At 32.0% G+C, this 12,804-nt stretch overlaps 2 protein-coding genes across 2 annotated transcripts; both read right to left on the bottom strand.

Annotated features, from left to right (window-relative positions):
• Nucleotides 1–2,099: 2,099 nt before the first annotated feature.
• LOC123657681 (trypsin, alkaline C-like) lies at nt 2,100–3,741 on the bottom strand. The gene is made up of 4 exons (XM_045593206.1): nt 3,693–3,741; nt 3,305–3,470; nt 2,618–2,873; nt 2,100–2,437 (listed from the first exon to the last, which is right to left on the bottom strand). Exons 1-4 carry the CDS (start codon nt 3,739–3,741, stop codon nt 2,132–2,134), a joined length of 777 nt encoding a protein of 258 aa, XP_045449162.1. The 3' UTR covers nt 2,100–2,131.
• A 1,277-nt stretch (nt 3,742–5,018) lies between these two features.
• LOC123657693 (trypsin CFT-1-like) lies at nt 5,019–8,292 on the bottom strand. Its single transcript, XM_045593215.1, has 4 exons — nt 8,263–8,292; nt 6,648–6,810; nt 6,115–6,373; nt 5,019–5,769 (listed from the first exon to the last, which is right to left on the bottom strand). Exons 1-4 carry the CDS (start codon nt 8,276–8,278, stop codon nt 5,473–5,475), a joined length of 735 nt encoding a protein of 244 aa, XP_045449171.1. The 5' UTR covers nt 8,279–8,292; the 3' UTR covers nt 5,019–5,472.
• Between the last annotated feature and the right edge of the window lie 4,512 nt (nt 8,293–12,804).

The following is a 12,804-nucleotide window of genomic DNA, read 5'->3' as shown; positions in this document are numbered from 1 at the left end:
CAATTGACACACACCACCTTTCGATTTAAAATAAAAATTGTCGAAATCGGTCCACACGGGCAAAAGTTACATAAAAAAAAAATAATAATAATACAGTTGAATTGAGAACCTCCTCCTTTTTTGGAAGTCAGTTAAAAATTAGTTTATTCGACAAGTAAACAATAATTAAAATCAATATTAGTAACTAACCGAGTTTTCAGTTGATCCCATAAACCAATACCGCAAAATGAGTCCAAACAACCCTGTGTTAAAAGACTCAGACAGGTGACAGATGGTATTTATTTAATGTCCTAGGTTGTATGACTAGACTCGATTGAAACCTTTTATATAACATAATATGTTATATGATTGAATTATGTCGTAAAATGTAAAGACAATTGAAAATAATTTGTTCTTTCTCTGTTTCAGGTACGTCTATAGCTTTGTAAATAATGAATAGCTGCAATCGCGTCACGATACTTTGATCACGTCACGTTGATAACTCAGTAAGTTTAAAGTCGAATTACTCTTATGGTCGACTTCAGTTAACGCCTTAACGTCTCACGCTCAACAATAACTACCGAGACTTACCGGGACCAGGAACGGGTTAAGGGAACCGAGATCTGAAAACACACGCAATGTACGACTCAGGTCCAGACTACGGCAAACTTTTGCATATAAGAGTTTACTCCTTCAGAAACGATTTTCATATAAGGCCCCCGGTATGAAAAAAATATGAGGAGTAAAATCTACTGAACTCATTAGGTCATTACCTCGATACGTTTCTCGTAACGCCATCTATCGGAACTTAATAGGGTTCCGATAGATGACATAGTTTTCTAAAAACACGATCTATTGCCGATAGATGGCGTTATTTGATTCGATTATTTACCATTTGATATGGTATTAATCTTTTTCTTAGACTAGTAAGCCTTTTTTATGCCTATTTAGAAAGTCGATCTGAAGGAGTAAACTCCAGTCGTACGTCGGAGCTGACAGACATACTTTTTTTTTACATAATAGCGATCGAAATTGTCAATGCTAGCTCACCAATCAGTTGCTTTTAAAATATATAGAAATATATAGCGTGTATAAGTAGCTAATAATTAATCTGCAGCAATAGGAATTGTTTTTAACATACATAACTAATAGGAATTTGTGAAAACTTTACTGGTCATTGAATATATTGTTATAAATACTGTTTGTTTTCCAAATAAAAATAAAAAATAAAATTATTTGCGTAACGATCACAGAACTGGGTGTAGCTGTTGCGCTGGCGGTTGCGGCTTCGATCTCCGCACATGGGATACATTTGTACTGGCAACGCAGATGTTTGCGTGGTCTGGGCGTTTGTGCTTGTGTACTGTGTGTTATCTCCAACTGAGTGTGACGAGTTTATTTATTAAATCACAATACACTTTAATTAAATTGCCGTAACATAACCATTTGGATGGAAGATTTTATAGCTTCGAATGTTAATTTACTTTTAACTACTGTACTGCATACAGCATTTTGATACAGTTAAATTAAGTGATTTAATAACTTAAGTAGTACATAATGATCTGGTTAATACTTTTGCATGTATTAATAGTTTTTTTAATGGTCTCTTCGATAATTGTTTCGTTAAATTGTTTTTATGCAACAGTACCACATTACCCTATCAAAATTTACAAACTGTCGTAATGAATATATATTTTTAATTGTACTGGATATTTCGCATGAGAAAAAAATCCTAGCCCAGTTTTAAATTTGACTTTACTTAAATAGACGAGTTACTTTGATAGACTCGTCTCGCATGATACCTTACATGAACACGTCTATAATCTAAAATGAAAAACATTCTACGAAAAGAAGAATTCAGTTCCATGTACGGTTCTTCTATATGTGCGGCAGTTATTGTTCATATTTCAATTCATCGACGATTTTTAGAGATAAGAAAAATAGTATCATGCACAATACAATTTATGGTTTGAATTGAAAGTAGAATAACTGGATCCTACTTGAATCGGATTCAAAGTTAAGGGTTTTTGTTCCCGCCTCGAATGATGATGTTTTAATTGTGTGTACATGCTCATAAGTGTAAATTTAACAGAATTTGTAAAAAAAAAACATTTTAGGAAAGTTAACGGATTTATAAAACGTCTCATATAACTTAAGATTCAGAATGGGTTTGAATCCAGCTTGTGTAGCGGGAAACGCGAGTACTGACACCAGGAAAACGAGGGAGACCGCATCCCTCACCCCAGGACGTGATGCCGATGATAACATTATTATGGATCAGAGGACCACCAGAGTCGAACTGGCACGTATCGCGACCTCCGACATCGAGATGGCCAGAGCACAGCATATTATCGGTGACCGTGCGACTGATTGATTGATAACGACTTCTGCATACTGCCTGGTTAACAGTCCACATTTGGACATGGCGAAGCTGTTCGGAACGGGTACCGCCACCACTCTGGAATATATAATATGGCACCTTATTTTAATACATTTTTTTATAATAATAATAATATGCGGTTGACATTTTTTTCTTTACTAATTACATAACGTTATTGAAAAAAAACCTGATATTAAATAGTTTCAAAAATTTTTAAATGAAAATTGATTATTACAAAACTTATTTCTGAAGACTTACTCTAGTTCTTCCCCACCCAATTGCCCAAACGGGTGAGTTGTCAGCGGGGCCATAGTTGGGACCTGCTATGGCAGCTGCACGAACGTTGTTGTTAAAGGAGAAGGAACCGACAATTTGTATTATAGCAACATCATTGTCTACAGTGCGTCTGTTGAAACCGGAATGACGGATGATTCTGCTGGTCGTGTGAACAACGCCACCACTATTTGCATAAGTGGACCCAACTCGAGAACGCCAGCGATTAGGAGGATCTCCCCTAAAATAAACAAATAATTACTCCCACGAAAGTACTGACATTATACTGTAACATTCCTTAAATATCGAAAAGCAATAATTCGCTCTCCGTTACACATATTTTATAGTTTTCAAGTAAATATATGAAATGAGAATTTGTTCTTTCCACTTCAACCTATGTCATCATAATCATCATCATAACAGCCTATACAGTCCACTGCTGGACATAGGCCTCCACAAGTTTACGCCAAAAATAACGTGAACTCATGTGCTTTGCCCATAGTCAACACACTGGGCAGGCGACCTATGTAATCCATTTAAAAAAACATTTTTAACAAAGAATTCTTTATTTAATTCCACTCATACTTATTTAGCTTCGTATGATTTTATTTTAATTATTACGTTAAAGCTGGAGAACAACTTTTTTTAAGTTAATTAAAAATGTATACTCACATCAAACAATGTGCAGCAGTGAGAATAGCTCTGTTATTTACTATGGTTCCACCACACTCTTGTATATAATTTCCTATTCCAGTCCATGAGTACAGAAGAGAAACACCGAATGGGTACCTATCAATAGTTGTGACTGAACCTCCAACGATTCTTTGCGGATTCGCAGCTATAATAAAAATATTTACATAATACAGGTGTATTATGTAAACATAGGTATGTGTTATAAATACTATATATTATTAGTAGATAAACTTTTTACAAAAATTTAAAGTTTTAAAATTTAGTTTTTTATTGTTCTTAATTTTTTTAATTATTTTTTAATAAAAAATTGTTTTTATATGAATTTACTAAACCTTTATTATTTGGTGTATTTATTATTTGTTTTTACCTGCAATGGCAGCTAAGCTTAAACCCACTAGTAAGAGAGCAGCCCTCATCGTGGTTTGAATATACTTATGACTCGCTATACCTCCACTTTTTTTATACTTTTGCTTTATCGATTTAATTATAGATATGAGAAAGATATAAGTATTTATAATATTAATATCGATTAATGTCACTTTAATACAATCGGTTTTGTTCATAAGCAGTAGCAGTTACTAAAGTCAAATTGTAGAAGTGGCAATATCGTTGGCTTACAATAACATTTTTACTGTTTATTTCGTTTTTTTTTTCTTCGTTTTAGTCATACTAGTACTAACTCTAACTTACTCTATCTATATCTTATACTAACTAATCATACTAATACTAATAACATAGGTTTCAAAAAGGTGTTTTTTTTTTGTTAATATTTAAACCCACAAAATATTATTTGAAACGAAAAAAAATGGAGCAAAATTAAGACGTACAAAACGCGTCACTATTGTTTGAAACAAAACGTGACGTAAACTAACGTGACATTGGATTTGTCGGCGTCGATATTCATATTGTACTAGCGACCTGGCAGACGTTGTCTGCCTGCGAAACGGCTACTAAATTTGATTTCTAGCATACCGATAGCAGCGCCACCTACCGGATCCAATTGATATAAAACTACCCTATCTCCCAAGTTGGACCAAATTACAGATGCTTACAAAATTTGATGAAAATTAGTTCAGTAGTTTCAGAGCTACATACCGTTAGCAGCGCTACCTACCGGGTCCAATTGAGATAAAAACTACCCTTTCTCCCAAGTTGACCAAATTACAATTGCTTACAAAATTTGATATAAATTGGTTCAACAGTTTCGGAGTCACATACCGATTGCAGGGCCACCTACCAGGTCCAATTGAGATAAAACTACCCTATCTCCCAAGTTGGACCAAATTACAGATGCTTACAAAATTTGATAAAAAATGGTTCAGTTGTTTCGGAGTTTATACCTGGAACATAAAAAGTGACACAAAATTTTTATATATAAAGATTAGTAGTGTTTGTCAGAAAATTTTATTTAATCTGTATTTGTATGCCTATTTGAACTTAATTTAGATTTGTCATCAAAATGACTGAAATTGTCTTTTATTCGGCCCTATCGAAAAGTTCGTTCTTAGCGGACGAGTACTAATTATATGTATAAACTACCTCCCTGCCAAATGTCATCTTTATGCGTCCAACAGCTTTTGAGATTTATTGATGATTCAATGGCCTAACGCTTATATACATATATAGATTTTTTACGGAACCATAAATTTAAGAGTTGCCACCGAGTCACATATAAAAATAAAAATGCACATAATTCATGTAATTGAACAACGTTGGATTATATTATCGTGCTTATCAAAAAATACAATTGAACAAATATCTATACTTGGAATTATTTTAAAATCAATCAATAATATCTAATCATTACAACGTTCATTAAAGCAAATATTACCAAATGATGAACAAATTCCTGGTATTCCAGTACATTACATAGTCATGGAAATTTTTTGTCAAAATATTAGTTTAAAACCAGTTTATATACATTCGACTACAACAATCAATTTTTATATCACCTTTAATAACAAATATTATCAGTAAAAAATAAAGTATTTAAGAAACGTAAGCTGTTAAATTTATCATCACAAATAAATGAAAAATAAATACAAGCAGATATGTAAATTTTATTACTTAAAATATATTCATTATAAGCGATAATCTTGACACAAATATAGATTTGTCACTTTATTATAAACAAATAATTAACAATTTTAAGCATTTTGCTGAATCCATGGAGTGAATCGGCTGACTCGGGTATTTATACCAGGATAAAAAGGGAGCCCGCATTGATAGCCCCATGAGCTGATACCGACAACTACGGAATTGTGGATGAGAGGACCACCGGCGTCGTTCTGGCATTGATCACGGCCTCCAACGCCAAACCAACCAGCGCAGAGCATGTTAGATGTAACATTGAACCCGATATTTCTATAGGAATTAGCGCACTGCTGCTGATTTACTGTCCAGATCTGTACGTGACGTAACTGCTCTGACTTAGAACCTCCATACTGCAATAATTCAATTTAAAAAATGTACAGTTTAGCGAGTAAATATTGTTTTGCTCTCTTATCTCGCATACTTTGATGTTTTTACAATTTAAACTTTCTTACTCCTAAAATTTTTTAATTTTTAAATGATAGTGCAAACTTGGGTTTGCTGGCTTAATCCAAGATAACTTTATTATATAATAGTTTTCTTTTATCTTTTTCTGCAGGTTGATTTTTATGAGTAAATATGAATGTTTGTTACGAAATTTCATTATAGTTTTGACATTTAATAGAAACCAAAACAATAATAGCACCGTTACAGTCATACAACTAATCAATTTAATTTGTAAGTCAAAAGTAGCTTACCGAAGTAGTTCCCCATCCTACTGCCCAAACAGCTTGATTGTCGGGTAAGTTATAGATAGAGCTAGGTATAGTTGCCACGTGTACTGTATTTGTAACAATGCTAATAGGTGATGCAGTACGAAGTATAGCTATATTGCTGTCATATGTCCGAAGATCAAAATTTTTGTGAATTATGATTTGGTTGACATAATAAACAGTACCTCCACTGTGGGCTGAACTTGATCCAGCTCTTATACGCCAGTTATTTGTTTGATCAAATCTGTAAACAAAGATATAAGATTTAAAATTAACATGGTTATTACTAAAATTATTTAAAACGGAATATTTACCATGTTTTTTATTTTCCTTTTGCGGTGCTCAATATTTCTACATTATTTACGAAAATCTTTTTCTCGTGAACAAGACATTCGTAGGAAATGTACTACGTAACGCAGATAATGAAATACTGTTATTGGTATTAATGGTATGATGATAGAATATCAAGTCCCAAATATCAATACAGCATTTAACATTATAGCTTAAATAAAACTTACATAAAACAGTGTGCAGCAGACATAATGGATCTGGTTGTGAGAATAGTGCCGGCACAAGTTTGAACATAAGTAACTAGGTTTGTGGAGCGAAGTAGCGAAGTCACGTAAGGGTATGACTGGATGGTGGTGAGTGATCCGCCCATTACCCTCATTGAAGGCTGCGCTGTAATGGCATAAATTGAATAAATATGAATATTTACGTCAAATTATAATAATCTCAGAATCATATTATATTTTAAGGTAAAATCTGACAAGGGCAAATGTGCATGTGTGTCTATTTACATTTATTTATCAGCTTCAAAAACGGAGGAGGGTCTCAATTTGACTATATTTTTTATGAGTCATCATAACGTTTTACTGGGTGTGCCAATTTTGATATTTATTTTTTCAATCAAAAGCTTGATCTTTCCATGTGGTCCCATTTAAACGTGATCAAGACGTGTGACATGTACTTGTTCAGTTATCTTCAATAATATGTATTTAATGGATTATTTTTTTTTTTTGTCTACCGACTGTACCTATTACTTATCGATGTAAATTAAAAAACCTTTTTTTGTTTGGGGACATACATAATTATTTTTTCCTAGTAAATATTCAATCAGCCAAATTTCAAGTTTGTATCTGTCATAGTTTCGGAGATTTCGTAATGAATGAGTCAACCTACCATCCCCCGTTTTAACCCCAAAAGGGAGGTGATTTCTAAAGATACATGATTTGGACATCTCCTCACCATCTATAGAGCATACATTTTACTTCAAAAACATAGGACTTTCATACAAACTTCCAACCCCCGTTTTACCCCCTTAGGGGTCGAGTTTCGTAAAATCAGTATAGATGTTATTAGATGTCTACGCCCTATAGGAGCCTATCTGCTAAATTTCAAGTTTGTAGGTGTTATAGTTTCGGAGATTTCGTGATATATATAGATATATATATATACACATATATATATATATATATATATATATATATACTAGCTGACCTGGCGAACTTCGTATCACCTTATTTTTTTCTGAAATATAATAATAACATAATATATCAAAATAAAATATAGCCTATCTTTTAAGTTGGATCAAACTGCACACGGTGTGCAAATTTGACTAAAATCGGTTAAGTAGTTTAGGAGTCCATTGAGGACAAACATTGTGACACGAGATTTATATATATTAAGATAATATAATTTTATATATATTAATAAAATAATATATATATATAAGATATATATATATATATATATATATATATATATATATATATATATATATATATATATATATATATATATATATAAATTTGTTTTGTTACAATTATTGAAACTAACATACACATCTTTGGATTATTTGTATACTCAATAGTATATATAGTAGTATATATATATATGAATTTAGTAAAAATCGGTTAATTTAATATAACAAATATTGATATGATTGATATTGTTTATTAGTATAAATAATAATTATAATTTAATTCAAAATAGAATATTTCAATTTCTAAACATCTCGATAATCATTTTTTATAAGTAAGTCCAGTTGCCTGTGGGAGCTGATACACACACACACACACACACACACACACAAATGTAATTAATTACATTAAAATATCGAAATACACTTACAATTAACTATAGCCATCCCCAGGGTCAAAAACACAAACACAAAAGCGCTTTGCATTTTCATTTTGTTAAAAGAGAAACTATTTGCTTGTAATGTTCTTTCCTTGTACGGTTCTGATTTATATAAGCAGGTTAATTGATTAAGTTACAAGTACCTTGATAAAAGTAATACCTGTTTTAGAATGTTTGCAAAACACTTGAGAATAAAGCGCAAATGTTTTTTTTTTCTTTCTTATATTACGAGAACAATTTTAATCTCTCACTTGTAGCGATGAGCTACCATTTGGTTTTTGCTTTATGCATATCAAACTTTAAAATACAGTGATATTATTTTAAATAAAATGATAATCCATGGTACTTTTAGCCATCAGCACTTGTAAATCAAGAAATTCTTAATTTAAATATGATGAAATGACGCATTATTTTATATAGTTATTAAAGATAACTAAATTTCTTTATTTCTATAAAATAAAAATTAATTGCCGAAATGTACTGTAATACGCACATAGCTTCCAAACGTCTACAAAAATTAGACATTTTCATTTTTATTTTACAAAAGCTGCCCAGACAAACTTCGTTCTATCAAAATTTAATAGTAAAAATTTTATGTTTTTTTTTTTTTTTTTTTTTTAAGTATTAAAACCTTCCGTGGGCCTTGAGGAACATACGAAAAAATAAATTAGCCAAATTAAAGGAAGCAACATTAATTTTTATTTTTATAGATTCGTTATCGTCAAGACAAGGTTAAAAATATTATGGTACAAATTTGCCAATTCAGCTAGTAATGTCTAGAAATAAATAGGCGAAGTACCTACAAAGTGATATACGGTTTTGTTAAATGAATATAACTTTTTATTTCTAAATTACAGGACCGTCATATATCACATACGTACATAATCTAATAAATATTTATGAAATAAAAATAACAGCTAAAACTTCTGAAAGAGTTTACAAATGAACCGTATATTTTTATTAGAAGTGTGTGCAGAAAAATCTGAGCTAAATGCAAATAATTTAAACATCCAGATGAATCTTCTCCAGGTTTAAATCAAGAAAAGACATCATTCAATTTATGTATATATGGATAGTCCTCTTCAACGTCCTTAAAAGTTAAAAAAAAATAATTTGTTTAAACGCTTTCTTTTCAAATAGCGCTTTTTGTAACGTTACGTGCCCTTTTTCAGGTAGTTTGTCTAAGTTTTCCTTTCCAAGTTTTGACTATACTACAGCGTTTTTTTTTTATTTCGTAATTGATGAGCACTTGTTGCTCAATGCTCATTTGCTCTTCACACCTATGTCATCATGTCCGAGGTATGAGGTAACACACAAGAATTACCTCATTAGCAAATTAAATAACATTTTTATGAGACCAAATGGCAACTATTTCGTATCGAACAAAATAAGAATCACGTAAATCAGATCAGAAATCTCGGCGTAATCGGTGGTACACCAGATTTCATATATGTATATACATAAGAAAAAAAAAATATATTCATACAAAAGAAAAAAAAATACCTTCTTTCTTGTTACTAGTCAACTAAAATAAAGATTTAGTAAACACTGAAATAAACACAACACGTGTAGAGAAACCTGTGAAAATTTACCATTTACTCAAAAAACTTATTGCAAAGGAAAAAAACTCATCACCTAGCGAATTAATATTAAGTTACGGCGATCGCATAAATGAAAGAAGTGTGTTCAAATTTTGGCAGGTTAGAATTATCGCTTCAGTCTGTAATATCCCACTACCACTACTGGGCATAGGCCTCTTTCCCCATGTAAGAGAAGGGTCAGAGCTTGATCCACCACGCTGCTCCAATGCTGGTTGGTGGATATATTCCCTACTATGAGTATCGATCGCTATCAGGTGTACATGAGAACAACTTTAGGTTAGAATTAAAGACCACCAAATTGGTAGTGACATTTTGTGAGTATTTCAACTTCTTATATATAAAAATACATTTAGAGATAGATTTTTTTCGTTACCAGAATACTTTTTTTTAAGATGAAGTAAATCTACGATTTTCTTTTTGTGTTACCCACACATTAGGAATTCTAAACATTTTTGAATATCATATCAAAAATTGACCGCTCCAGCGGGGTACACACGGTCAGTCGAAGACGTGGGTTCGAATCCCGCTGGAGCGGTCAATTTTTGATATGATATTCAAAAATGTTTATGAAGTAAATCATTAAAATCTTTTCGGTTATGCCGTGACCAAGGGAAATAGGTTTTCATTTATATATATATATATATATATATATATATATATATATATATATATATATATATATATATATATATATATATATATATATAAATGAATACCTATTTGAAATGAATACATATATATATACATACTTCGTGAAGAACACACACTTGAGTTTAATAGTATATAAATTGGCTACAAATCACCTTCATGTTCCTAGAAAATTTGTAATGGTTGAACAATGACAGATTCTCATTATTAGGTACTTAAAAAGATAGAAAGATAAAGATTATAATAACGTTTCTTATGACACTCAAAACAACGTCACGATGCTTAAGTGGCAATGGGTAGAGTAGGTCGATAAACTGATGATCGTTGGGAATTCGAGACCCTAAAATAGCGGTAACTTTTTACGTATCAGTCTAACATAAAAAACACACTAAAGCGCAAGTCCTTCAATTTTTTTCAATTTATTTTCTTTCATTAGCGTTGGTTGGACTAGAGAACCGCACCGAATCGCGATTCTGTATAAAGCAGACGGTAGGTAAATCTGTACAGATATTAAGCAGCTGACCTTCAACATGTGCAGAAACGACTTGGTGTCTCTTTGGTGGTAGAAGTAGCACAGGATGTGGTTATAATTTTATTGTACAACTAGATGTGCCCGCGACTTCGTCCGCGTAGAATTTAAAAAAAAAATATTGTTCAGTTCGCAGAGTTACAAAATATATAAATTTCTAAAATAAAAGTAGCCGAAGTTACTCCTCATTACATCAGCTATCTGCTAGTGAAAATCCCGTCAAAATCGATCCAGTTGTTTCAGAGATTACCCGGAACAAACCGTGTCCGAAACAGACAGACAGACAGACGGACAAAAATTGTAAAAAATGTTATTTAGGTATATATATCGTGTATACATCCATATGCATTTAGTAAAAAGCGATTATTTTGATATTACAAACAGACACTTCAATTTTATTTATTCGTGTATGTATGTATGCAAAACACAATCTTGTCATGTTTATGTATTGTATATGAAATATCTTAATCTTTATGGCATGAGTTTTTTTTTTTTTTCGTTTCGAATATTTCTGACTCTGACTCTGAAGTGCAAAACTAAACATCCTGACAAGATATGATAGATAAAAATTTCGATGATGATAAATAATGAATACCTTAATAAGTTTCGGGGCAGGCTTATGAATAAGTGTTTTGTGTTTTGTGTTATTTTGTATTTTTGATCAAATAATAAAAAATAAAAAAAAAGTATATTTACTTGTTTATAACATCGCGTCGTATTTTTTTTACTGCGTAATTATTTTATGCTACGTTAGCGTTTATTTTCAAATAAATTAGCGAACATATATTGAGTCTTGCATAGCGATTATGTGTAGGAGATTGATTCTAAAACTCAATTAATAAACTGCTAAAAATATTTTTCATAAAAACTTCTACATAATTACTAATCTATTGTCTTTTTAGCCAAAACTCTGCATGATTTTTACAAATATTTATTAAGTGAGATTTCAACCTACGAGATCTATTTTTTTTATACGACTAGGGAAACATGCGTACGGGGCACCTGATGATAAACGGATGCCGTAGCCCATAGACGCCCGCAACACTAAAAGCATCTCAAGCGCTTTGCTAACCCTACCCCCGACACTTCCTAGGAGCTCTTGCCACGTTACTCACCACAGAAACACAACTCTACTTGAGAAGAGTGTTATTTAGCTGAGATTTTGGCAAAGTTGAGGTCCGGTGGGGCTGCTTGACATTTTGAGCAGGGTATACATACAATACGTTAAATCACATAGAAAAAAAAAAAAATATATATATATATATATATATATATATATATATATATATATATATATATATATATATATATATATATATATTTCTTTTTTATGTATAAATGACATATGCTTCGTCTGAATTATAGCTATGCTGTTGCTCGAAATATTTTTCAATGCCATCAAAACCAGTGTTATTACCTACGTATGTACTTTAGATACTCTCATGGTGCCCTTTCCCGTCAGATTTTATCCCATCTTATTAATCAGTCAGTCAGTCGGTTCAGCCTATTGCAGTCCACTGCTAGACATAGGCCTCCTCAAGTTCGCGCCAGACATCCTGGTTTTCCGCAAGTCTCATCCAGCCTACACCGGCAATCTTACGTAGATCGTCGGTCCAACGGGCCGGAGGACGTCCCATTTTATTATTGTGTAGGTTCAAATTGCCGTCGTGATTACGGAATCGACAAACTAATACGTCGTTATATTATATCATTATCCTTAAAGTATTTTTATTGCTTCCTAGGTCTTCTAGTCTA

Source organism: Melitaea cinxia, chromosome 1, assembly GCF_905220565.1.
Source record: "Melitaea cinxia chromosome 1, ilMelCinx1.1, whole genome shotgun sequence".
NCBI lineage: Eukaryota > Metazoa > Arthropoda > Insecta > Lepidoptera > Nymphalidae > Melitaea > Melitaea cinxia.
This window is presented reverse-complemented; position numbering and strand designations above follow the sequence as displayed.

Excerpts from the sequence above, each read along its gene's own strand:
- LOC123657693 (XM_045593215.1), bottom strand. Across the intron at positions 6,374-6,647 it reads TCTGCTGCACACTGTTTTAT|ATTTGATCAAACAAATAACT; the intron begins GTAAGTTTTATT and ends CTTTGTTTACAG. Across the intron at positions 5,770-6,114 it reads TAGGATGGGGAACTACTTCG|TATGGAGGTTCTAAGTCAGA; the intron begins GTAAGCTACTTT and ends GAATTATTGCAG.
- LOC123657681 (XM_045593206.1), bottom strand. The coding sequence starts at position 3,741 with ATGAGGGCTGCTCTCTTACTAGTGGGTTTAAGCTTAGCTGCCATTGCA. Across the intron at positions 3,471-3,692 it reads AAGCTTAGCTGCCATTGCAG|CTGCGAATCCGCAAAGAATC; the intron begins GTAAAAACAAAT and ends TTTTTATTATAG. Across the intron at positions 2,874-3,304 it reads ACTGCTGCACATTGTTTGAT|GGGAGATCCTCCTAATCGCT; the intron begins GTGAGTATACAT and ends TGTTTATTTTAG.